Source organism: Acipenser ruthenus, chromosome 5 (genome assembly GCF_902713425.1).
Source record: "Acipenser ruthenus chromosome 5, fAciRut3.2 maternal haplotype, whole genome shotgun sequence".
Lineage (NCBI taxonomy): Eukaryota > Metazoa > Chordata > Actinopteri > Acipenseriformes > Acipenseridae > Acipenser > Acipenser ruthenus.
In genome coordinates this window covers 43,753,925-43,780,719 of record NC_081193.1, presented here as the reverse complement: position 1 = coordinate 43,780,719, position 26,795 = coordinate 43,753,925, and the positions used below count along the sequence as shown (strand labels likewise).

Below are 26,795 nucleotides of genomic sequence, written 5' to 3'. Positions count from 1 at the left end.
TAACACAGAGTTTTAATGATGTATTATATTGCATTATTCAGTGATTCATCAGAATAGCTGAGGAAACAAAACCAATATTAAAATGGGAGAACTTTCCAGTTAAAATACATATCCTAAGTTGTGTATTGAACAAATGTAAGCTCTTCCTTTGAACTTTGCTTGATTTATTTTTACCATGTAGACATTCTTGATGTTTTTGTTTGTTTTTATGGTCAGTAAGGTAAAAAAAAAAAAATAATAATAATAATTATTTTAGCGGTGACAGAAAGAGCAACTTGCCATTGGTTGAAATATTTATCTTAACTAATGTATTGTTCTATTTAGATTATTTTGCATATCTTATTCTGTTTTCATGTTGGTGGAGTGTAACCATGAACCTGCTCCCTGTAACACTCTGCCCATTGTGGCTGTAAGAAATATACCAGTAAGCAACACCACATAGGAGGCATTTATTACATCCACAGGGGTAAGAGTGTTTCAGGGGACACGGTACTGTTTTAAACTCGTCTGAGAGCTCTATTGATGGTGCTTTACACTTCTGAGCTTAAAAGAATATAACTGTGATAATTCCTACCTAAAGTTGCACTTTAATACTGCCCTTTAACTAAATAAATGTAATAATGGATGCAAAGGAAATAGAGGACACAAAGCAGGCTTACACCTGGTGACCTGACAGTGCTTTCTTTGATCAATAAAATAGACCCAAATGCTCCGTTGTTTGATCTGAGCAAAGATATATTATAGAATACATTTGGTTATTTTCCACAGTTGAATAATGACTAAGGGGGTGGGAAATATCGAAACAATTATGCTTATGTTGTAAAATATATTGGATAGATACATGGAGTCCAGGATACACAGCAGTAAGTAATGAAATTGATCCAAACACTACACAGCTGACGTGGTTTGTCTTTGTTTTGTGACCAGAGCTAGCAACTTTTCTTAAAAATATATTTTCATGAAAATATATTGAATTATCACGCTGAACATTTGAAACATGTTGAAAAATCACCACATATTATAATTTTTTTGTATAACTTTATTGATTTTATATCATCAATAGAAGTACATTTACAGAAAGCAATCAGCAGTGGGGAAATGTGTTTTTAAATACGGCGTTTCGGCTGTGCAGATGTTTGATATGATGTGCTTGAATAAAACTTTTGAGTTGTATCCGATAGTTTGTCTTTCATTTTAATATCGATGTTGTTTAAAATGTAACTGTCATTTTAGGCAGTTTTAGGTATGAGTATAACCGCAGTGGTTCTAGTGTTAAAAAGAATTAGGCAACTGGCAAACAAGGTCGCAAAGGCCAGGGAATCTGACTGCAACTTGGTCAGAGGGATGTCATTGGGCTCTACACCAAAAAGGGTGATAAGGATAAGGGTGATACGATTGGGGGGGCGTTTTAGAATGAGCTGAGACCGAAGATTGCAAATGTATGAATTTAGTTGAAAACCAGTTTGCTGAACGAAGGAATGGGCAGAGGGAAAGGTTGAGCTGAGGGAGCTGGATGTCTGAATCTCACGATTTCTTAACGAGAAAGAGCATCAGCAGTGTTATTAGCAATAACGGGAAAGTGTTAGGCTTCAAAATAAAATTATTAATGACTGAAATCCAGACTAGCTGGTGAAGAAGTTACATAGTTACAGGGGAAGAGGAACAGCCTTTATTAATATGAACCGATTGATTATCACTGATTATCACAAAAGATTAAGAAAGATTTTTCTGCCAAAATGAGCCCCAAAGATAGACTGTGTTGACAATAGGGAATACTTCATGTAAGGCTGTGGATTTAAGCTCAGGAGGAAGTCTTTTTTTTTCTGGGGCCAGACATCTGAGAACCATTGATTAACACTAGAAGCCCCACGGCGGTCATTTTGGCGGTTTTTGGTTTTAAAATGTAATTTTCTTCAGTTATGTAACACATGAGGCTGTGCGTTCGTGTACCTTTCTGTCCGTATGTATTAAATATTCTCACAAAGCATGAAACACAGGAGTGCAGAAATAAAGGAGATATATTACATTATATCTAAAAGCCCCATGAGCAGTCACATTGACGACCACACAAAAAACAATTGTATTTTGATTATACAGAACGGTATTCTACTTTATTATACTGAAGGTAAAGACGTTAATTTGGTCTCGATCTTATTGCAATCTCAGAATTTCTGGATCACAGGGTGTTTGACCGTGGAGATCTGTCTGTTACTCTAAAATCTTGGGATCCTCGGCTGTGTAAAGAAAAAAAAAATAACTTTTATCAGTATCATAAAGCTTTTTCAGCCAAAGTAGCTTCTCAGTTTGCATTTGCAGAGCTGCTCTCGACAACATTTTTTTATTTATTTTTTTATTATTATTTATATATCTTTATTTGTATGTTTTTTTTTCTTTTGTTTTATTTGTTTTTTTTAGGAATTGTGCGTCTGGAGTTTCTCCTATTCATTCTTCATCTCTGCCTGATTTTTTTACAATGATTCTCATGGAAGACCCATCAAACATTCTGATGGCAGACAGCTGTGCATTAATTTCAATTCCTCATTCTGCATTTCCAAAGGATGCCATTTTTTTTACATGTGCAGTTTTGTGGCAATGCTCATTCAGGTTCCATCAGCCCTCTTTCATCTAAATGACATTCACTTTCTCCTTATATCAGCCTCTCCAGCTGTAGCACTCTTAGAACACATGTCTCTCTTCTCAGCAGTCTGTGTCCCCCTCTCACAGGAGAAAACCATCGGTCCAGTTCATACTCTTGAGTTCCTAGGAATAACTTTGGATACTATTTGATTTGAAGCCCAACTGCCTCCCGATAAACTGGAACATATTCGCTGTCTCATTCAATCCTTTCATATCTCACCCTTACAGCACTGGAATGGCCTTTCTCTGTTTAACGATAATTTCATTGCTGCCCCCCATGACCTCTCACTCCATACGGATGAGCAGCAAAGAGATCCATGCCAAGGATCGGGGTACTATAGCGCACAATGTAAACCTCAGCAGGTACAGAGCAGTGGTTGTGTGTTGTTATTATTATTATTATTATTATTATTATTATTATTATTATTATGTGTTTATTTAGCAGACGCCTTTATCCAAGGTGACTTACAGAGACTAGGGTGTGTGAACTATGCATCAGTTGCACAGTCACTTACAATTAAATCTCACCCGAAAGATGGAGCACAAGGAGGTTAAGTGACTTGCTCAGGGTCACACAATGAGTCAGTGGCTGAGATGGGATTTGAACCGGGGACCTCTTGGTTACAAACCCTTTTCTTTAACCACTGGACCACACAGCCTCCTCAAGGACGTGTGTCTTTTGTACATGAAGGCAGCCAACACAGGAATTGGTTTGTGTAATTAGGTCACTAAATGTAGTTTTGCGTCAGAAAGAGGCACACTCCCAAAGTACTCTAGACAAGTTGATTCTGGAAGTACTGGAACAGCTGAACCTGTGTCTACCATCAATGCAGTGGGCCATGGTTGTCCCCCAGGAGGGCAAATGACAAAAAGTCAAAACAGGTTTCCACTCATTAGTGTAGAGTTACCTGTGTTTATACTTAAAACAGTCACATCTGGTACAGTAACTTCAACATACTTTTGCAAAATGTCCAGCAGTCTTACCACACTGTCTGCATTGAGCCTCTTTAGTAGGGCATTTGGGGTGACTAGCTAAGTGCATTGCAGATCCACAACGAAAGCATGTCCTACCGTGACTTGCTTGTTGAAACCGTGCAGCTTTCACTTTCTCTGGTGTGCTGGAAGTTTGACTTTTTCTGACTTCATGTCTGTATTGCCTCGCTCTGGAACATGATGGTACTGACTGCACAGCCTGACCAGCAGATGCAGTGCCCTGTGTAATTGCTTTAGCTTCTACCAAAGCTGACTCGATCTGTCCAGCAATAACAAATTGCTTTCTGCAGTGTAAGATCTGGTTCGAGAAGCAAGCGTTTGCGTATGCGTATTTTTTTCCACAAGCTAGTCCTTTATCTTGACATAAGCGAAGTTCAAAGCAGCAAAGTTCTGATCAGTAGATTTGCCTGGGGCCGTTGATGAAATGTATTTCATTTGGCAGCAATGTTCAATTTAGGCATGAAAAAGGATTTTAATGCAGCAGGCGCAGCAGCGTATGAGTCATCAGCAAGCGGAAGAGTGTAGACCATACGCTCTGCTTCAGCCCCGGGGTAGTGTATTACAGTGTGCGTTTCCTTTCATCAGAGAGTTCCCCTTCATTTATCGCAAGTAAATAATTTTCAAACATATGAATCCAGGAGGTAAAAGGCATTGTAGGCTCACCAGGACTTTGCAAGAAGGCAGCAGGCAGTGTAAGTGCAAGAAGAGCCATCCTCGTTGCCAATATGTTGTATTAAAGAAGCAACACATTAAGTTTGTCTATAGGCTTTAATGGCGATCCAGCACCACCAACAACACTACCTTCCATTCTGATTTTCTTTCCTTCTCTACCACATTAGACTGTAAGTTAGCAGCGCCATCTATAGTATCTATTTGTAATACAACTCACTATACCACACTGGTCATTTACCGTACGGAAGAGCACTAGGGCCAATGCGATAAAACAAATAAAAACTCGAAATTTCAATGTAAACTCTCTGTTTCAAGTTGAGCAGAGGATTCCCCAGCACCCACATTGGACTGCAAGCACAGCTTACAATTCCAAAGTTGCTAGTGCTGAGCGATCCTTCAGTAAACCGTCTTTGATAAAGAATTACCTGCAGTCAAAAATGTCACAGGAGAGACTGTCTGCAGTGGCTATACTGTCATTGAAAATAGACTTGCAAGACGAGTAAACCTTTTTGATGTAATTGAAAAATGTGGATTATTTTACATTATTTACAAAGAAAAAATATTATTATTATTTGCTTTAGAAATTTCAGGTTATAAAAAATGAAATCAAATTAGGTACCTATACCAATGTTCAATATATGAATATGCTGAATAACTGAAACAAACTTATTTGTGACTTTTTGCATTAAGCTACCACATTCATGAATACATGCTTTTTTCGCTTATATGAGTTGTCTGGAATGCATTTGTTCTATGGGCTAAGTTTTGTGATGCAGACGTGTTTTTTTTATATAGAAATGTCTTCATACTAACTTTTGTACTTGCTATCATTAATTTAAAAAACCGAATTGATGCCTAGTATGAGTAATACATTTGTGTGACTAATTAACGTTAGAATATGTTTTGTTTGAAAAAAAAAAATATTGACTTAAATTTTGCTGCTGATGCATTTATTTTCAAAAGGTTTTCTTTTGGTTAAGTGCTGCAGCTGAGCAGCAGAAACCGCTTTGATGTTGTTGTTCATGGTTCCTATTGTTTGGAAGAGATTACAGATTCAAGAAAAATAACTTTGTGGTTAGCAAAAATTAACTCACTCATCTTAACACAGTAAAATACAATTTGTAAACGGTAAGCTTTAAAGACCTAACCCTTATAAAAGTTTACTATAGTGAGAGGATAGCAAAATATAATAAGGAATAGGTTGAAATGAAAGAGGTATGGTAAAACATACGAAAGGTTGGCAAACCATGGTTAATGCAAGGAAAAAACACAAAATTATCTTGCAAATTTACTATGGTAAACTCTGATAAGGAAATACAGTGTGGTTCCCTCGTTACCTCACCCACATTAAACTGAAAGCAAATATAACTAGGGGCTAACAACGGAACTAGCCAACAACACAAGCTCCACGACAGACCATTATCTAAAGCATAGGAGCTTTGCGATCTCTAACACTGTAACCAAGAACACAACTAGGAAGGGGTGTTTTTGTGATAAAAAAAAACAAAGCATGAATTAAAATGAATATGTGAAAAAGATATGTATCATAATATGACACGTGGTTATTAGGGCTGTGCTGATACTCAGAAAATCGAAATGATTCCCTTTAACATGTTTTAAGTTGTTTGGTATTGATTAAATGGAATTAAAATGTGTTAATTACACAACACAAAACAAAGCATTCGTTTGCTGCATTTGTCAACACAAGTCTGTGATTATGAACGATTCTGATTTCACTTCCTCATTCTCATTTTGCTCGTTTCTATAGGAACGTGTTCTCTGCAGCGAATTATAGGATTGTAGTCTTGGGCAAGATTTAGGCCTAACATTTGATTAAACTCAACAACAAAAACTAAAATTCTCCCAGTATGCTCAGCTGTAGATAATTAAGTCAGTGTTTTAAGCTCTTAACCCTTTAAGGACAAAGCATTTTTCAGTGGGATGCTCCCTCAGGACCAGGGTTTGTTTGGCTGTATAACTCTCTTCCTATAAACATTCACTAAAAATCTATTTTTACAGTAGCATCATGGAATTAGTGTCCTTTTTTCAGAACATTATAAAGTACTTCCGAAACCATACAAACTTTTCGCTTTTTTTTTTCAACACAATATTAAGGTTTTTTAAACGTTAAGTATTTTTGTATTACTATGTATTCTGCTTAGAGATACAGATATAAAATGTGTTATTCTATGTCCCGAGGGACCTTAATACTTCCTAAAAGGCAGCAGTGTGGAGTAGTGGTTAGGGCTCTGGACTCTTGACCGGAGGGTCGTGGGTTCAATCCCAGGTGGGGGACACTGCTGCTGTACCCTTGAGCAAGGTACTTTACCTAGATTGCTCCAGTAAAAACCCAACTGCATAAATATAAATGGGTAATTGTATGTAAAAATAATGTAATTGTATGTAAAAAATAATGTGATATCTTCTAATAATTGTAAGTCGCCCTGGATAAGGGGGTCTGCTAAGAAATAAATAAATAATAATAAAAATAAAAGTTGTGTTGAAAAATATTGATGTTTGGACAAATTACAAGACATTGTTTCACCTAAGTGATTGCAATAACATAATACACGTTTATTCTCAGGGTCTTTATAAGCAATAATGGACAGTACTCAATTATTTTCTCAAAATAAATATTTATAAATAAAATAATAGTTATTCATTCCATTATTATCAGTAATAAGGAAAATAAAACATACCTGATACATTAGTTCATGAAATAGTATATGCTTATATCCTCTTGTTTCTTGATATTTACAAATGTTGTAAAAACATATATGTTTAAACACAGGAGACAGAATTAATGTTTTAATATAATTATAAGTCACATTTTTTTTCTTAGCTGTAAACAAGTTCCTGTGTCATGTTTTGTTTCTGCCTGCTGCTGTAAAATGTCTCCGCCCTTTAAAAATGAAATGCCTGTCTCATGAAAAGAAAGCAAGCAGGTAGTGAAATGCAATCCCTTCCCTATCCAATGATATGCATCTGAAAACTATATTGCAAAGTATGGTGGTCCAGTAAGTCAAAGAAATGAAGTGCGTTTTTTATCGTGTTTACCCGATCATGGGCCCAGAAGGACACTTCAGTATGAACTTGTTTACATGATCACGGTCCTTATTATGGGCTAATGTAAGATCACAGGTATGTAAAGAATCAATTGCTTTTGCTAGTTGCAACATGTTTTGTGTCACTTTATGGCCCCATCTGGCAGTACAGCAGTAAAAATGTCAGCATCCTGGTGAAAGGAAAATTAGCTTCCAATCAGCTTTTAAATCTGTCAATGCAGAAGTTAATTGCCATTGATTGGTACTCAAGAGGCTACAGAAGAGGGCAAACTCAATTGCACAGAAGAGTGCAAACAAGCTTTTCTTGTGGAATTAACACAGTTTTATAAGGCTTGTTTCAGTTTATTAAATGTTAGCCTTGAGGCGGGTTCTCGGGGAGCAAGCTAGGTCTCTGCCTATCTTTCTTTCCTGTCAATTAACATTTATGTTCTATTTAAAGTACCATCTTATCCTCACTCGCTCCCTTATGTTCTGAGCTTTCTGTAAGCATACAAACATACATCTATTTTTTGCTATGTCTGAACTTTCTTTGTCATCTGAATCAGATGGCAAGTTTATTTAGTTTCCTACCTGTCCCAATCAAATCTTCTGCTCCTAGCAGGCCCCCTTTCCCCGCTCCGAACATCGCTCTGTCCCCACCAGCAATTGATCCCCTTCTCAATCTGCACAATTCAATTTTCAACGACATGAAAGCTCTCATACAACCTATCGTTGATTCCATCCAATCCATAAACACCCGCCTCAACATCCTTGAAAACCGTACTAACACAAGATCATCACCAGCCGCCATTACCTCTTTCATTTCAGCTCCAGCTTCAGCGTCTGCTCTGGCTTGGTCTGCTTCTGTCCCCACAGTCAATGTCCAGGAATACAACCTTGTCTCAGCAGTTGCTTCGGGTTCCCATGCAGTCACTTCTCTACAACACCATTCTCTATCTCCTCACATCACAGTTATTATTGACCAAATCATAGAAGTTAAAGATGTCAATTTAGTTTCTATTCTAATAGCAACATCAGAGTTTTTAGATCATCGCGATGTCGACTGTGGGAATGTCTCAGTAACCCTCAAGTCCAGCGATCCTCGCCTTCTAAAGAGCCTCACCATTGGAGAATTTGTGCTTGCATTTTCAGTCTACTGAGACATTCAATGCTCTGCTTATCCTCATCGCCGTCAGGAGCTCAATCAATATTTATTTTATGTCATGGAGTTATCAGTCAGATATGGCGGCACAATGTTTTATGATTACCATAAATCCTTTTCTGCTGAAGCAGCTTCAATCCTCACTGCCGATAACATCATCACTGACTGGTCTTATCCCGATCTCTTCAACAGGATATTCAGCGTGTTACATGCAAACACCTGCAGAGTTCCAGCCCATTCCACCCACATGTGCTTGACAGCTGCCTCCATCTCATTCCATATAGGTCAACACAATATTCCCCCTCTACTCAGAACCCACCTTTCTGTTTCAAATCATATCCATCCATCAGCTCCTCCTGAATCTTCCACCATTCAGGACAGTCATGGCCGCGCCATCAAAATTTCCGGTTCCAAACAAATCTTCAATAATTTCAATTCAACTTCTGTTAATCTAAATTGTGCAAAAACCTTCACATCTGCAGCTTCTGCTGCGACGCCCATTCTAAAATCATCTGCCCAGTCGCTTCCAAATGACATTCAATAATGTTTTCAGTATTCACTCCAGTTATCGTTCCATCCCTTGCCCACGCCCTCCAGTATCACACAACAAACACTTCACATCGTACCTCAGCGACGGCCTTCTGAATGGTTTTTCCACCGGGCTTTAAAAAATACCTTCATCTGCGAAAACCTCTGTTCTGCCATCGCCGAACCCCAGATAACCAGCTCTCTAATTCAAGCTGAAGTCAATAAAGGCTTTATGGTTGGCCCATTCCCAGCACCTCCTTTCACTTGTTACCGTATCAATTCCATAGGCATTGCCACTTGCAAAGTTTCAGGCAAGAAGCGATTAATTATCAATCTTTCAGCACCTCATAGATCTTCTACTAGCAAGCAGTATTAACTCTCTCATTTCTCATGACGAATTCTCTCTCCATTAAAGCAAGTTCACAGATGCCATCAAATTCATCAAGATTGCTGGTCGTGGTTCCTGGCTAGCCAAAGCCGACATTCCCGATGACTTTAAAGTTATGCCAATCCATCCCTCTCTTCATCACTTGTTTGGAATCCGCTGGGAAGACAAATTCTACTTCGCCACTCAACTCACCTTCGGCTGCTGCAGCAGCCTGAAGATATTCGACTCTCTGTCTGAAGCCCTGTGCTTGATCCTTCTCAATTCCTATCACATTCCCTTCCTGCTCCATCTTATGGATGATTTTCTTCTAATATGTGCTCCTTCGGATTCCTCCAGCTCAAGCAATTAACAATTTGAAATCTCTCTTTTCTTCAGTCAGTGTTCCTTTATCAGAAGACAAAACCGTGGGCCCTTTTAACTCCTTGGAATCGCTCTGGAGCCAGTCTACCCCCCTCTAAACTGATCCGTATTCGTTCTCTCATCAACATTTCCAAATTTCAACTTCCATAAAAAAACAAGACCTGCTTTCCCTCCTCAGTCATTTTAACTATGCAATTTGCATTATACCTCAGGGTAAGACCTTCATTTCTTGTCTTCTGGCCCCATCCACCACAGTTGAGAACCTCAATGCCTACATTAACATATCCTCCAAAGCCAGGAAAGATATAAAAATGTGGGCCACATTAATCACCTATTGGAATGGTCTTTATTTTATGAAGATTTCATTTCAGCTCCTCACGATCTCGCCCTCTTTACCGATGCTTCCCTCTCAGGATTTGGCAGATTCCTCGGATTTGAAGGGTTCTCTAGCGAGTGGCCCCCTGAAATTCATAACCTATCCCTCTACCTCAAAGCCACAGCTCTATTAGTAATCTACCCTATCTTTACAGCTGCGCATCTCTGGGGCCACCAGTGGGCAAGGAAATCAATTTATTCTACAGCGACAATAAACCTACAGTCCATATTATCAATAAAGGTCATTCATCCTCTCCCCTGATTATCAGTCTACTCTGTCACCTCATCTGGATCTCCGTATCTCAAAATTCAAGCCCGCCACCTCCCAGGCATACATAATAATGCTGCTAATGCTCTCTCTTGCATGCAGGTCCCGATTCCTCCAGCTGGTTCCTTCAGCCTCACCAACACCACTTCAGACCCCACAGATTCAGCACCTATTGCTGGATTGAATTCAACCCTTTCCAGTCTGCTTCAATCTGCCCGGAGCTACATTGCCACGGCTTTAGCCCCATCTACAAAAGCCACTTATTCTTCAGGATGGTCATCATTTTCATTCTTCTGCGTTCAAAACAATATCCAACCTATCCCATTCAATCAAGACTGTATTGCATTTATAGTTCACACACGGGACTCTCTTCTCCTCTCTTCTGCTACCATCAAGTCCTACATCTCTGGAATTCAATATCAGTACTGCCTCCTGTCAGTGCCCTCCCCAACTCTTCTAGCCATACCCGCAGTTCGTATGACACTCCACGGAATCACCAGAAGCTTCCCCCCATCTCGGCTATCCATATCAACTGACCTATTATTTTAATTCATTTCAATTCTCCACAACGATCTAGTCATGGAAATTTTCTGTCTCACCGCATTCTTCGGCTTCCTCAGATGCTTAGAACTACCAGCTTTCCCTCTTCAGATATATGTTCCAGTGACCTATCCCTGGTCCCCGATTCCCATTTCATTATCCTTCTACATTCCTCAAAAACTGATCAGCTTTATCAAGGATCGTTCATTCAAATATCAAAAATCAGTTCTCCAATATGTCCCTACTCCTCCATGCTCAAGTACATTTCCTGCAAGAGTCCTTTACTTCCGGCAGACCCTCTATTCATCAATTCTTCCCGAACAATCATGACAAGACATTGGTTCACTACTCATCTAGCCTCCCACCTGTGAGGGCGCTAAGTAACGGGAAAAGCGTACCCTGGACTGTTTGGCCTGACACTTCATTCACAGGGTTAAAATAAAGTCGGTCATCTAGAAAGGGGGCGGATCTTCGGTGCACTAACTCATCGACCCGGAAGGGAAATGATGTGGCAGCCACTGATTGGAGGAGTGGCTGCTATCGTTTGCCAAGGGGTCATGTGTGACGGTATAAATAGGGGATGTAGCAACTTAATCTGCTCCTTCGTTTTGGTTAGAGAATAACCTGGGAGGACCTGTGATTTGTGTGGAAAAAGTATTGTGTTTGTTTTGTATCTAATTGTTTCTTGTTATTAGTAGACGGCTAACACATTCCGGAGCTGTCGCCAAGGGCCAGCACAAACCCGGAACAGCACTGCACTTGTATAACGAATAAACTCACTAACAGACTTAGTATTTCGAGTTTCATGTGGGTGTATAAAGAACTGGACTATTATTTCGAGACAAACCTGGGGATTACAATTTAAGTAATACACGCCACTGTATTACTTAGAATAATTTATTGTTTACTTTTTATTTTGCTTTCAGGCACTGGATTTACAAACCCATTAAGCAACATTGCACCTGGATTATAATTGTCTGTTTCTTGGTCACCTGCACCAGTACACTGTTAACCAGTTTGCCACACCATCTCATCAAAATCATGGGTCACTGGTCTTCTTCAGCCGTCAATGCATATATTCGCTCTTCTGTCTCTGATATCTCAGCAGCTCACCAATCCATCACTAGCATGCCCGGAGTGGGGGCTACCTAATCGTCGGGCCCACCAAAGGTTTTCCCCCTTATTAGAAGGGTTTTTTTCCTCTTCACTGAGCAGCAGGTAAACACACAGCCATTCCACTAACCATCCCCTCTGTTTGCCTTGTATGTCTTTTCTATATTGTATATATGTCATGCGTTGTCATGCGCTCTTTTGTTTGTTTCACAGTGTGGGATTCTGTGGGGAGCCGGTGGTCCATTCTTTGGGGGTTAGTGATCACACTTTCCTGAGGCTTCAGCCACCCTCACCGCTCAAAGGGAGGTCTTCACCGCGTGAGTCAGAGGGGACCCATGGCCACACTCTATTCTTTCACAACTCATGTGCTTTATCTTACCTCAGTCGAGAGGTTATTCTGCTTTCAAGCTATATGTGTCCAGAGCTCGAGTCCTAAACTAACTCCTTCTTTCTTACTTCCCTCTAGGTTCCCTGCGGGTGCTTCTCCGTGCCTGGCTTTGGAAGCCTGTGCCTCACCTCATCAGAGGGCAGCACCAGACCAGTCAGGGAGTCCATTCTATCATTTACTTTCAGGTCCTTAATCGCACCTAGAACCAGCTTCCTCGCCCGACGGTGCCTATTGTGTGTTTTCGGGTCGCCAAGGTTGCCAAGCAACCAGCCTGAGGCCGAGCCCTACTCACCATCAGTCAGGGACCTCCTTTTCTATCGATACCTCTCAAGCACAAAACCTGAAAACTGCTTGATCATGAGCTGCTCTTTTCAATCTCAAGATGCACAAGCACCTCAAACCTATTATCAAGCTTCTCAATTGCTTTCACTGCCCTAGCTTGCGCCCCGTGAAATACATGTGCATGTGAAAATAAATCGGACCTGACGCGCCTGCCACGCGCTGAATAAATGGACCTCAAAGGGTTAATGGAGCACTTGAAAAAATACATGCTAACAAAAAAAATAAAAAAATAAAGGCAATTACTTTGCTACTTGCACAGCACTAGTGGTTAAAGCAGGGGTGTCAAACTCAGTTCATGGAGGGCACATTGTCTTCTGGCTTTCGTTCCACTCAAGCTCTTAATTACTTAATTGGTCTAATTATTTGATTAATTGGAGAAATTTAACACTCCTCTCCCCAGTACTCAAAATGTTTTATAGGCAGTATACCTTGAATCAATTGCATTTTTAAATCTTCAACTGTAAAAGTAAAAATATTAAATATGTCCAGTTGAACTAATAATTAGATCAATGAAGTTAATTGAGAGTTAAGTTGAAATTAAAACCAGAAGACACGGTGGCCCTCCATGAACTGCGTTTGACACCCCTGCTTTAACCACTAGTGCTGTGCAAGTAGCAAAGTAATTGCCTTTATTTATTTATTTTTTTTGTCAGCATGTATTTTTTCAAGTGCTCCATTAACCCTTTGAGGTCCATTTATTCAGCACGTGGCAGGCGTGTCAGGTCCGATTTATTTTCACACGCACAGTTTATTTTAGACGCACTGTTTAAAAGTATTTTTTTTTCACAGTAAAACAGGTTTAAAAGGCATTGCATATCAACAGGACACTCAGTACTGCATCTCCAGCCCTGCCCCACCCCTTGTTCTCTATATTTTTGACATACCTCGTAATAGCAGTACATACCGATAAATTATCTCCTGATCACTCATTTTATCACCAAATTCCTCAATAATGTGATCCAAGTTGTTATTTTATTACTATAACATCTAAAAAAAAGCTCTGCAAATGTCTGTGATGTTCTTTGAGCGCTGGATGCGGAAGCAGCTATCTTGTTTGTTTATGTCCGTGTCATCTATGCTGTGTCGGATCTATCAGTATTCATGAGATACAGCCCTTTTTTTTTTCGGCTTTACTCGGCCATTGAATGGAGCGCAAAGGGTTAATCCGAATTGGGTCCCAAATCCAACACAATATCGGAATATAGTTTTTATCTGGTACAATGTTAACTATTTAAGGATGTAATAGGGAAAATAATATTTAAACACACTTACCACTTCTTCATGTGTAGAGTTTTCTACATGAATTCCATTAACCTAAATGGGTAAACACATAAAACAATTATAAAAAAGTAAAACACATCTAATGATTACTTCTAGGATTTTTTTAGATGGAAGATTCCACAACAACTAAATGGTTTTTTTTTGTTTTTTTTTGCTACTGTCAACAAAGGTAAAATTGTCTATTTTGGTAAGTGTTCTCACAAGATTGGATAAAATGTAAATATTTTTTTTCTGGGAGGAAATGTTAATTTGTAATCTCTGGTTCAATGTTATGTGAGACTTTCCCGGGAGAACCTCTCTGTGAGCTGCAAAATTGTCTTGCAAATTTACGACGTAAAATCTGATAAGGAAATATACACATTGTAGTTCCTAAACACAGGGCCGGATTAGGCAAGCATACACTTGCGGGCCCCCCACCCCTGAACAAACAGTCACACACATATACATATACTCATACACACACTTCTATATACATTGTAGCCTTTATAACTAGCCCTCCACCCTTTTATAACAGATATAATTCTCAGTTTTAAATTATTATGAACAAGTGAATGAATCTGACAGAAAATAAAATTGTAGGGGATGTGTTAAATAAATTTCAGAATAAAACCGGAAAAAAATGAAGCCTACGTTAAATCCTGTAGCACATCTCGACAACGACTTTTTCTGAGTTACTGAATAAAAAAACAACAGTTCAAATAAACAAGGAACACCATATGAAGTTGAAAAAAGGTAATACATATAGAATGCTCAAACTTTTGTTCACTAACAGTAGCTCAACAATAGTCGCAATATTGTTAATAATGTTTTCTTGTTTTTTTGTTGATCGGGTGGGTTTTGACTCGCTTCATTAAAGAAAATGCCCTTTTCTCCAGAGCAGAGAAATCGCCAATGTTTTGGCATACAAGTAAGTTCAGGTATTACATATGATAGATTTCTGTACCCTATAGAATTCTGTTCTCTTGATGATTCCACGCCGACATAACTGCATTTTTTTCAAAGATCGTTGGATGTGAACGTTTGATGTTTCTGAACAGTATTTACATGTAATAAAATGAAAATGTGTTTTAAAAGAAAGAAAGTCTTATAAGGTTACTTTAAATCAAGGGTTTTGTTTATTGAGCAAAGCAGGAGGCTGAGCGTACTGTATATCTTGGAAAGCAGTAGTGTTAAATGTGTTCTTTTATTTTGCCACAGAATTAGTTTTGTCTTGTTTACAATACTTGTTACAAGCTGCAGCAGAACTCAATGTCAGTGCTTGACAATACAGCGGAGCTCAGGCTCAGTGCACGTCCAGCGATCTTTGAAAAACTGCATCTGCACAGGCATGGAATCATGTGGGGATACAGAATTCTATGGGGTACAGAAATCTGCGTAATACCTGTCAGAACAATTTGATTTTTAGATGCATGCCTCCCTTTGAATGTCAGTGAGTTTTTTCCAGTTTAGGCACAAATCTGTATATGTAAAAAAAACACATAACCATTTTGGCCCCCCCCCCCCTTGAGTTCAGGCCCTAGACGCATGCCTAGGCCCAGCCCTGCCTAAACAATGAGACCTTATCTTCTTTCCCTTGTTACAGTCAACTGGAAGCACAGCGAGTACAGTGTCTCAGCACATAAAACAGAACTTTCATACCACCCCAACAAAATATTGCAAATACAGTAGCATTGCTCACAAAAAATAAACATTGTGCAACGTTAAAATATTCTGTTAAAGTAACTGTAGCTAACAAAATAATTCCATAGATATTACCATACCTTTTTCAGGTCTCAAATGTGCATATTTTAAAGAAACACATGTTATAGCAAACATTCACAGTTTGTGTGCTTGCCTTACAAGATGTCTGTTTCTGCTTTACTTCCTTGGTCATTTCACCCCAGCAGTAGTTAAAGCATGTTACTTTAAAAATATGTCAGTCAATATGGATAGTAGCTGCTTGGCTATTGACAGGAAAGAAGCCAGTGAAGAGGTGTGGACTCTTTCACCCTCCAGGTGAAATGATCCAGGAAGTGGAAATCAGTCTAAAAGCATGGCTTGCAAGAAGAGATTTCATTAACCTACAGTAGGACTAGATAAATACACGTTTGCTAAAATATGTGTTTTGTTCAATATTGCCCTTTTGAAACATATAATGAATAGATGTGCATTACTGAGAAAATGTACAATTTTGTTTTGTTTTGCTACAATGTACAATATACTACCTGCATATGAATATGTATGTTAATGTTGTACCTTGTTATACAGTACACTGTAATTGCATCCTTACAGTGTTAAAATACACCTCTAGTTTCCTGATATTTAATTTGTAAAATAGCTATATACTTCTTGCCAAGCAGAATCTTGACACTAAGCCAATCAAAGTCTGAACAGAGATTGATAGGTGGTGAAGAAGTGTTTTTCTCCCAGTCCCAACTTTATTTACAGAACAAGCACGACAAAAAATAATTTCAAACAATGGCAAACATAATGATTTATGTTATTTTTTCACAAAAAGAAAACTTTAAATGGAATCTTTGGAAACAAAGTAAAATATGTACAGGGATAACAAAAAAGAAAACCATTAAATAAATGAATTTCCTTTGGGGTAAAGTGGAACAATGGGGCAAAGCTGGTATGTTAAGCTCAAAGCTTTTTTGCCTTCAAAATGTTAATTAATAAATAATAGCAACAATTTCAACGAGGGATACTTTAAGCCACATGCTTAAGAATTAAACATACATCTTATAAAAAAGTACAACAAACTGGCTCTCCAAGAGCTTCAAGAGCAGTTGGTATGGGTATGAAATATCACAATTATTTTAACCAGTTTGAACCGTTCTTGTTATTCTTTAGGTTGGCTCTTTGTAAAATATTGAAATAGTTTAAAGCACTCCTGTGGCCTCTGTAGAGCTCTCAAACATGTCCTCTCTCAAAATACAGTGGATACACCAGTGTAACCAATAAACTTTCCCCCTGCAACACACTTCCCCCAGGGGATTTATGAAATAACACCTTTGTTTTATGTGGTTTTTCATACTGATGTATTTCCTCATCAAATAGGAGAGTGTTACTTGGGGGCATAGTAGGGTACTCTCACACTGACAATCTATATCTAAAGAAGAATACATTAGTTAAAAAATTATTCACACCATGTTTCTCTTTAAACAGCAACAATGAATTGAATTGGGAACAGTGATGACTTATTTAATGACACCTTTGAAGGGCGATTGTTTTCCGGTCTTTTGTTTTTTAATGTGTAAGCCTGTAATCAGCTACATGCATTATTAAATACATTCAAGTTGGCTATGTTTTGTATGAACACAGATATTAATTAAAATGTTTCATATGCAAATTAACAAAAAAGGATTTAGAAGATTGACATTTTATGGACTAAAAACACATACTTGAAACCCCCTGCATGTATTGTATTAGATTTTCTAGCTAAGAGAGTGAGGGATGAGTTCTAAACTTTTAATTAGTCATTCCCCAGCAAAAGAAACAGACTATAAAATGTAGCATTTGGCAAATTATGCACCTGTTGAAATGCACACCCTATCCAAAACACTGCATAGTGGATCCCATTAACACAATTTTAACACCTGTTTTAGTAGAGGCTTTTAAGATGAAGAACGTGTGTGGATGAAGCCAAGTGTCGATACAAACCAATATTCTAAACAAACCTTAATTTAATCTATTGTCATCATTCAGACTATTGAAAAGACAAAAAGTAAAGTTGCTCAGATTGTGTGCTGACTGACGATAGTTGAAGGGACCAGAGTATAATTTTTTCAAGCCATTGACGTTAACCATACCGATATTGAGAATAAAATATGATATGGTTGAAAATGGCACTCTGTTTAGTTGAAAGATCCTCTGCCTAAATTAAATCATTCTAACAATAGAATACGTTTACAAAAGCAATTAAAATAAACAAATAAATAAATAGATACATTTAACGCTTTCTGAACAGGAACCAGTTTTGCAAAGATTTGCTCTTTTTAATTGTATAATGTTCTTACCTGTAACACTGCATCTCCGATAAAGAGCATTCCTGTTTGATCAGCTAAAAGACAAACAGAAAAGACTGTAAAAGTTAATGTAAATGTTTGAAAATAATTTCAGAATCTGTGTGGTTCAAAAATAGTAATTGTGTCTTACTGGGTTTCTGTGATGCCATGAGCAATCAGCAACACTTTTAGGGGCTGATGTGAGGATAGGCGCAGTGCAAACAATTGCGGCTGCAAAATCCAAATTGCCTAGCGGCCAGGCAATTTATGAATTATTAATTATTTTGCACTGCGGCCTACGTAAACTCAGGAGCAATGCAAATTACTCAACACGCAGAAATCATGAGCTTCAATCATGATAATGAGGGTCGCAATGAGCGCTGCCTGTGCATCGTGGTATTTAGTGGTCACACTTACAGCCCATTTGATAATGGGTGCAAAACGCCAGGTGAAAACCATTCTTTACATATACCACATTTTTAGTGACCGCTATAGTCCCACTTGATGCCAACATGGTTTTTGGCAGCATATGGGTGTTTTCAGCCTCAAATCACTTTGCATGTATCCTTACAGTGGTACCTTAGTCTCACGAATATGCTCAATACAGCATATCCAGCTCATGCATTCTCTGTCTTTTGGCAGATTCATTTGAAATTATGCAAAACAGATATTTTGCATCTTTATAATGGCCCATGGGAGAAAGTATTATTTGTTTCTTTCATGCGCCTCTTCCAAATTATTAATTAAAGAAGTTTTTTATAACATTCAAAGCTTACAGAAATCCTAATTAATTTGTACAAAAGTTAAATAAATCAGTATAACTGTACTAAAATATTATCCCAGATCGCGTCCCATATTTGATTTACACCTGCACATATTGTAAGTATCTCATTTTAAATAACAACAACAAACTACCATTCGTTTTGCAGCAATTAATTAAGTTTACTTCAAGTCTCAATCTGGTTTCTTCATACACAAAAAAGAATTGAATCAGATAGCTTTGGACTATGAACATTTTTGGTTACTAAAATTAGATTTGAAACTGTTTACCATACATGGTACATAACATACATGGAACAGGCTAATTTCTCATATGCCAGAGACTGCAGACAAACCAACAAAGTTCTGTGACTGATAGTGTTGCAAGGACTAACAATGACTAATAGCGACAGAGATCCAAGATAACTATAGCTATAATAACTAGAGTTATAAAAATGATGAAAGTGTGATTTAATGGTTGACAAGATACTGGCTACCAATCCCAACTCAACCACTATTTCATTACAAGTCAGATATAAAATCTAGTCAAACCAAGACCCCATTGGAAACCAGCAGTTTCATAAACGCAATAAGAAAGCAATACTCCACGACATGCTGTGCAGTCATTCTTACTCCACACCCCAGGCATTCCTATAATTTGTCTTTTGAAGCTGCAAATTAGCTGGAAAATCATATTACTGCTGAGTGAATTTTTCATATGTTTTTTTTTCAGATATTCAAGGTATTTTTGTTTCATACCGCAGTTTGAATTTATTTTCCTACAGAGAAAAAACAAAATACAAAAATACAAAAAACTAAAAATATAAGTGCTTACTTAAACGTTTTATACACTTTACTTTGGTAAGTAAGGCTAACGTTTGAAATCACTGTTTCCCTAGTACAATAATAGTGCTTTGCACCTTTACATTTAGTTCTTCCAAACGGGCTACCTATGTCCCTTTTCAGAACAAGTTGAACCTGGTCAAGGAGGCAGTCATGCAGTCAACCAAGTCACTTATCTCAGTCAACCTAAACAAAACTGTTCACTGCATTATATAAAAAAAACAACTGGTGTTTGCAATTACTGTACTGTATTTAACTTCTATACCATATCCTTAAAATCTGAACCAAGGTTGTGTTTTTTTATTTTTTGTTTAAATACGCAGTCAGTTTTTATGAAGCAATGCAACAGCTCTCCATCCTGATTTCAGATCCTGCAGTTTGGCTGAATTTGGTGCTTGTTTTATAAGGTATTCTCTGTGTAGGTAGAGATTGTTCAGACACGCAAAGCTAAATTCACAAAGCTTTTCCCTCCTAACTGTCATCAGCGTATTTTTTTCATTAACGTAAAACACACCCAATAAACCAGAAATACATCAATTTAATTTAGATCATGTACATAGTACTACGTTGTTTCTTATTAGTATATACAGTGAAAAATATACAATACAATAATGATTACAATTTGAAGTAAAAAGCTTGGAGAATTTCAACCACTGTTGTTAAAAGTTTTTTTTTTTCTTCTGAGTAAAAGTAAAAATGAAATCCAGAAAACAAAAAGATCAAGGCAGGACATAAGGGACTTGAGCTGATGTGAGATAACATGTTTTTAAGGCTTTGGTTATTAAAACTATATGCCTGTGACAGGGTAGATGGAATCCCTGCACTGAAAAGTTAACCTTCCACCAGCAGGGGGAAACAGGAGGAACCTGTGCATCCATCAGACTATGTTAACCTATAAGTGTGGTTCAGGGGGCGGAAGATAGGCTACTCCCCATCCTTTGATCTCCAATCAATCAAAATCTACCTATTTAAAACATTAGTCACACTGTACAGTTTCCTCCTCCTCCCTCCTCCTCCTCTATAAACTCAACCACCTTTGCATCGGTCTCCTCTGGGGGGTTAGTGAGTCGCACTTCCCCGACCTTTGTGCAAGCAATACTTCCTTTACCTACACAAGGGAGGTTCTCTCAGTGAGTCAGAGGGGACCCCCGGCCAAACCCAACCTTTTAGCATCTCATGCACTATCACTCGCCTCGCAACCCGAAGATCTAAGCTTATTCTAACTAACCTCGCGGAAGGATCTCTTCCTTTGTAACACGGAGCAATCTTCTTGTTTCAAGTTCACTGGGGGTGCGTCTCCGCCCCAGCTTTGGAAGTCTATAATTTACCTCATCGAGGGCAGCTCTCAACGAGCCAGAGTTCAATTTAATTTCTTCCTTTTAGGTCCTCAAACCTCTGTGTGTCTGGTGGGCCCCGATAACGGAGGGACTCCTCTTATATGTTTTCAGGACCCTGACAATGGAGGAGCCCTCTCTTATATGTTTTCAGGGCCCCGATAACTCTAGGTCCGACATCTCTACAGGAGCCTGGCTCCCGTCCCGTGAACTGGCAAAAGGGGCAGCCTCTCCACCAGTTGGGGCAGTGTTCCTGGGACCGGGTAAGCACAGCCACGTATGTCTTGACTAATGAAGTAAATTTTTCTGTTTTTATCTCCTGCAGCCTAAGCAGGTATATATTGCTTCAGAAAATCTCAAAGCAAATACCTGTGGGCAGCAAGGATCCTGCATCCTGTCACCGACCAGAACTCGGTTCTAATACTTTTGTCTGTATTTAAAAGGGGCAGTAACCATTTAATTTAAACCAGTATTTTTTTGGTTTGTTTGGTTGTAAATAAACTTTGGTTACCCCTTCACCTGAAACTGAACTCTCTGTGTGTCATTTAGAGGCCTTCCACAATGCCCTTTCAATATTTTTCTTTATAATGCGTAATAGATTTTTACCTTTTACCATTGCTGGTGTTTGGTTGTGCTCAGGAGCTAGTGCTACAGTGCCACCTTGTGGCATAAATAAATCTGTGCGCCAAGTGGCATTTCCAAATATATTTCTATCTTGTGTCCAGTGAATTCCCACACCCTCCCACATGGTTATTTGCATTTCTTATTAAAAACTGTTTAACTATGGGCATATGGGCATTTCCGGACCATACATTTTACCAATAAAGTATCTTACTGATTATGATATAATGTTGAATGGCTTTCTTTGGGGTTCCTTGGGGCGACAGATGAAGATCTAACTTATTTTTTCATGAGTTCTGACCTTTGATCAGGTGGGCTATTGAAGGGTGTTTTTTCAGAAACACTTGCCCAACTCAAATGAACCTTTGTAAAAACAATAGAACCTCAAAGTTACAAATACACCAGGACTGGAAATATTGTATTCATAAAAGATCTACACATTTATCTAAGGTATAATAATATGAATCCAAGCAAAAAGAGTTGTGTTTAACAGGCATCTCATGTTATTTACAGTGACCAGAGACCTGTTTCTGGTTTAACGTGGTGTGCCTGTCTGGTCAGCTTATAGGTTTGATGGTTGTAATTTTGAAGTTGTTACATTGTTGTCATTCTGATATTTTATGGTATAGTCATTTAATGAAAAACCACATCCTCCAAGTTCCTTTTGTTGTATGTAGACACATTTAAGCAATTCAAGTTGGACTGCCTTTTTTCTGAAGGCTTCTTGTTTAAATGTGTGTGATTAAATGTGGGTGGTGCTGTATGTAATTTACTTGAAATTAAGTAATTTCTAAGGGAGTTCATCTTACATGGATGCCCGTTGAAACATTAAAGCTGCTCTCTTTGATGCTTATTCACACTTTAATAATTGTGCTATAATAATGAAGCAGGGGATTCATATGTTTAGGAATTAAACTAAGAATAACAAACTTTAGAGTTGTTTTGGGGTCTTAAAGTTTTTACACTGTATTTTGTTATTTTAATACAGTACCTATAGTAATAGATTCTTTATTTATATTATAAATATTAAAGAAAGATCATCTTACCTACTTGATCTTTAAATATTTTTGATATGACCACAGGCACTTTATGCTCAGCACCCCCCTAAAAAAAATAAAAATAAATAAATAAAAAGATTTATTATTCAGTTAAAATATGGAAATTAAAAGCCAACATCAAAAATCACTTTAAAATACATAAGTAAAAAGGTATACTTACTTTTATGCTCAGTCCCAATCCCCCAACAGCTTGTCGTCGAAGCGTAACAGTTCTGTGCTTTAAAAAATTGCACAATACTATATTTAGGTGAAAACAGAAAAGTGCAACTGTAATTTAGCTTGATAAAACACTAATATGTTTCAAGACAAGGTAATGAACACCACCTTGGATCTACACACTGCATACCAATATATGAGGAGGTTAAAATCAAACTGGGCTGTTTTGTATTTTGCAAAAATCTTGTGTAGTGGATCAAGGGTTTTGTTTAGTTTTGAGCCTTTGGCCTACGTATACATCAACGTTTGGTTTCCTTTTCAGGGTCAGTCAGTTAAAGAAGGTGTAAAAGATCTGCACCACAGCAGAAAAGGGCCTTTGACTGTGATCGAGTCAGTAAGAGCAAATTAGATTTAGGCCTACCATCAGAGTAGCAGTGCATTGACAGTGAACAAAGAAAGGAAGACAAAATGTTCTTGGGGTGCAGTATAGCCAGTAAGTAAGAAAGAAAGACGCACTGTAAAAGGAACAACACTGTATGTCCACGAGGCTTGTGTATGTTTACTGTGTTTTGAATAGTGAATTAAAAAGTCTTTTTAATTGCATTACAAATTATGATCTGTTTATTATCAGTAATCACCTTGTGCTAATAAGAACCTTAAAATCATAAACGTAGCATTATGGGTTTCACCAATATCAGTATAGCAAAATGAAGGTCGTCCACTTTGATTTCTACCTCCTTATATAAATTTACCAGATACATAAACATAATCAAGTAATTTTTATATCCATCCTGTTCCTGAAAACATGATATGTATCTGCCTCTCTTTACCTATCCATGTAATTTTCTATACAGTACAGGAGTATCACAGAGAATTTGTTTTTGACAGTCATGAAACATATTTATAGCTTAAATATGCTCCCTTTTCACCTACAACTATCCATTAGGTTTTAAAGTATTTGAGTTAATTCAGCTCAAGAACAAACACTTAAGCCCTGGTTAAATGAATTGAGAGAAATACAATACAATAATAAAATACATTAAAAAAAACATTAAACTTATTGAATAAGCCAATAGTTTGCGTTGCCATTTTGTACTGCATGTGTTCACATCCAAAAAAACATGATCTGTGAAATCTTGTTTTGGTGTTTGTGTTCAGAATCAGGGTTCTCCCCAGGAATTCTGTACAGCCAGGCGACAGAACATTATAGCCGGGAGCACTTTTAACAGAAAAATAAACTTGCCTTACCTTAAATATATAAAACAACAAAGAATTTGAATAATGCGTTGTCTTTCGTTGACTGTATCTGGTTGCTCTTTTTTATGTTCTACATTCTTTTTCATTACTGTTTTTTGTTATGGTAAATTACCGTGCTTGTTTAGGCACTCTACAGTTGGACTGAGGAAAGATAATGTAGGTTTATTGGAGTTCACAAAAAGATAAAAACGGTAATCTTTTCACTTCCTTTTTAGCTTAATTATTGAGCTTATTGCTTCATATGTTATGTAAAGTTTTCAGGGCATTTTGTTAATGCACGTCGATTTTTTTTTTCCGCTGTTCTACATTTTTTTTAATGCAACTGTTAATTTTAACCATTTTTTTTTTAGACAATAGTACTCATACGTTTGGTCACCATCATAACTGTTGCATGAAACCGGAGTGTAAGAATCCACACCTCTACACTTAAGCATTTGTATGTCAGCTGACAAGTGTTCAGCTGATATCCCATCATGCCTTTCTTCTTAAAGACGTACATCCTCTATACATGAACCCCCAATATCTCTCACATGCACCTGGGTACATATTTTTTACAATATCACAACAAAAGGAAATCGCTTTTTTTTTTTTTTTTTTTGGTGTATATAGCTATTATGTACTATATATAACCTTACAGTAAAATAATACGACAAAAATTTGACTGAATGATAATACCCAAAAATAATCTTAATACTATTTAATAAAGTAGCTGGCGCAAATATAATATTAGCTGGTGGATTGTGCCGATCGCAGGCTTATTTAGAAAACCCTGCATTCATTGTCACTATTTAAAAAAAACAAAAAAAACCTTATACATTATTATTTGTTTATTTAGCAGACGCCTTTATCCAAGGCGATTTACAGAGAGTAGGGTGTGTGAATTATGCATCAGCTGCAGAGTCACTTACAACTACGTCTCACCTCCTGGTTACAAGCCTGTTTCTTTAACCACTGGACCACACAGCCTCCTTACACATGTAAGCAGTTGTCTAATTATTGTAATAGTTAATGCTTTAATATTAAGAAAACTTTCAATGAGACAAACGACTGCACAACTGCATAACAGTAGCTATGTTTTCAACGACTGTTGGCACCAAGATTGAAATATTCTTTTTTTTAGATCTTTGATGTTATCATGCAGTCAGATTTTGGATATGCACGTTCCAACCTTGGAATGCCTGTAAACCAGGGCCAGTTTTATTTGACTGACTTCATTCCATGGGTCAAAATGTGTCGAATTCCAGGGACAAATTGAAGAATCATAGAATCATAGAGACAGAAATACACTTCCTTATGTTCTCTAATCCCATTCCAAATCTTGTGTTAAGAAATAATTATCGCACAACTGCGGAACAAATGATGCAAAGGACAATGAAACAAAAAGCATAAAAAAAAAATGTTAACCAAGGAAAAGGGCACAGAGCATTAGTGATTAGCCATGTACATTCTCAGGAATTTCACATTTTATTTTATTCTCTGAATAATCTCAAAACAGATTATTCTGTTAAACCACTGAAATCTCAGCAGCAAATCAAACTCTCCATCTAGTTCAATCAATACAGCCTACATTTACGTTTTTAAGATTATGATTCATAGCATCGAATCCCACTGTTGAAAAGTATTGTAATAGAAAACTACTTCTCTTATAGTTATAGTAGTCAATAATTGTCTTGTATTTTGTTTTAACTTGGAATTCATATTACAGTGAAACAGTGAATACTAATACTGATTGCATTGCTGAGTGAGGAAGGGTAACTGCACAAAACACATTTATAATTTTTTTCAACTTCAATGGAATTAATAGCTATAGCCTATTGGCACAACTTTAGCACAGTACATTAACAAGCCTCTTTTGTGCTATGAGGGAATCTTAATGGAAACATTTAACAAATAATTGCATTTAACCATCTTTGGAGATGCAAAATAAATGCAGAGACAATTAGAACAATCCAGTTACATCTGCTACAAACACGGGTGGCCACAATTAGGTAAAATGGGAACATTTCTGTTATATTGTTCTACAATCTTACGAAGTCGTTGTAAACATCCTTTTTGATGCAATGCCCAATACACACAATATTAGCATAGCCTTAATTAACATAAAGTGACACCCACTAGCACAGGGCCCAGTGCAAAGAGTTTATGTAATGTATTGGGTGCAGATACTGCCAATTCATGGCTCCAATTTAGTTTTCCTTTGTTCTCTGTGATATTGCTGTTGGAGCCTTCACCCATTACTTTTAATACTCAATCAAAAAAAAAAATCTTGGTCTTGTAAAATGCAATGAAAAAAAATCAAACAAGCAAAAGATTAAATACAACAAGCTTTTCAAATAGATCTAGAGGCAGCAATGCAGCGTTAATGGAAGAATGATACAGTAGATAAAGACAGATTTGGGATTTTATTAGTTGTTTAGATGGATTAGAGATTCTAGACAGACAGTGAAGCCATAACTTAGTGGACATGTGTAATTGTGAGCTTTCAAGGTTAAAGAAAAGCTAACCAGAACGCCATGTGATTGTTGACCAACTTAATAAAATAATATAATTTATTTGCAGCCCTTAAATTATGGTGGGCTCCAAATTAGGTGTGCTTCCTCTTACAAATTAAATACATGTATAGTATTAAATTGACATGATATATAAACATGTTTACACCAAAAAATAATACTGATGTAAGCATTGAA

At 37.5% G+C, this 26,795-nt stretch overlaps 1 protein-coding gene across 1 annotated transcript in view; it reads right to left on the bottom strand.

The window, feature by feature from the left end:
* The window catches only part of LOC117403160 (gamma-2-syntrophin-like), a 97,965-nt gene that overhangs the window by 58,183 nt on the left and 12,987 nt on the right, over positions 1-26,795 (bottom strand). The window contains exons 3-6 of the mRNA XM_034921452.2: positions 22,856-22,912; positions 22,684-22,741; positions 18,093-18,136; positions 14,083-14,124 (exon numbers count right to left, since the gene is read on the bottom strand). Coding sequence (XP_034777343.1) covers positions 14,083-14,124; positions 18,093-18,136; positions 22,684-22,741; positions 22,856-22,912 — 201 coding nt within the window. The remainder of the gene's footprint in view (positions 1-14,082; positions 14,125-18,092; positions 18,137-22,683; positions 22,742-22,855; positions 22,913-26,795) is intronic.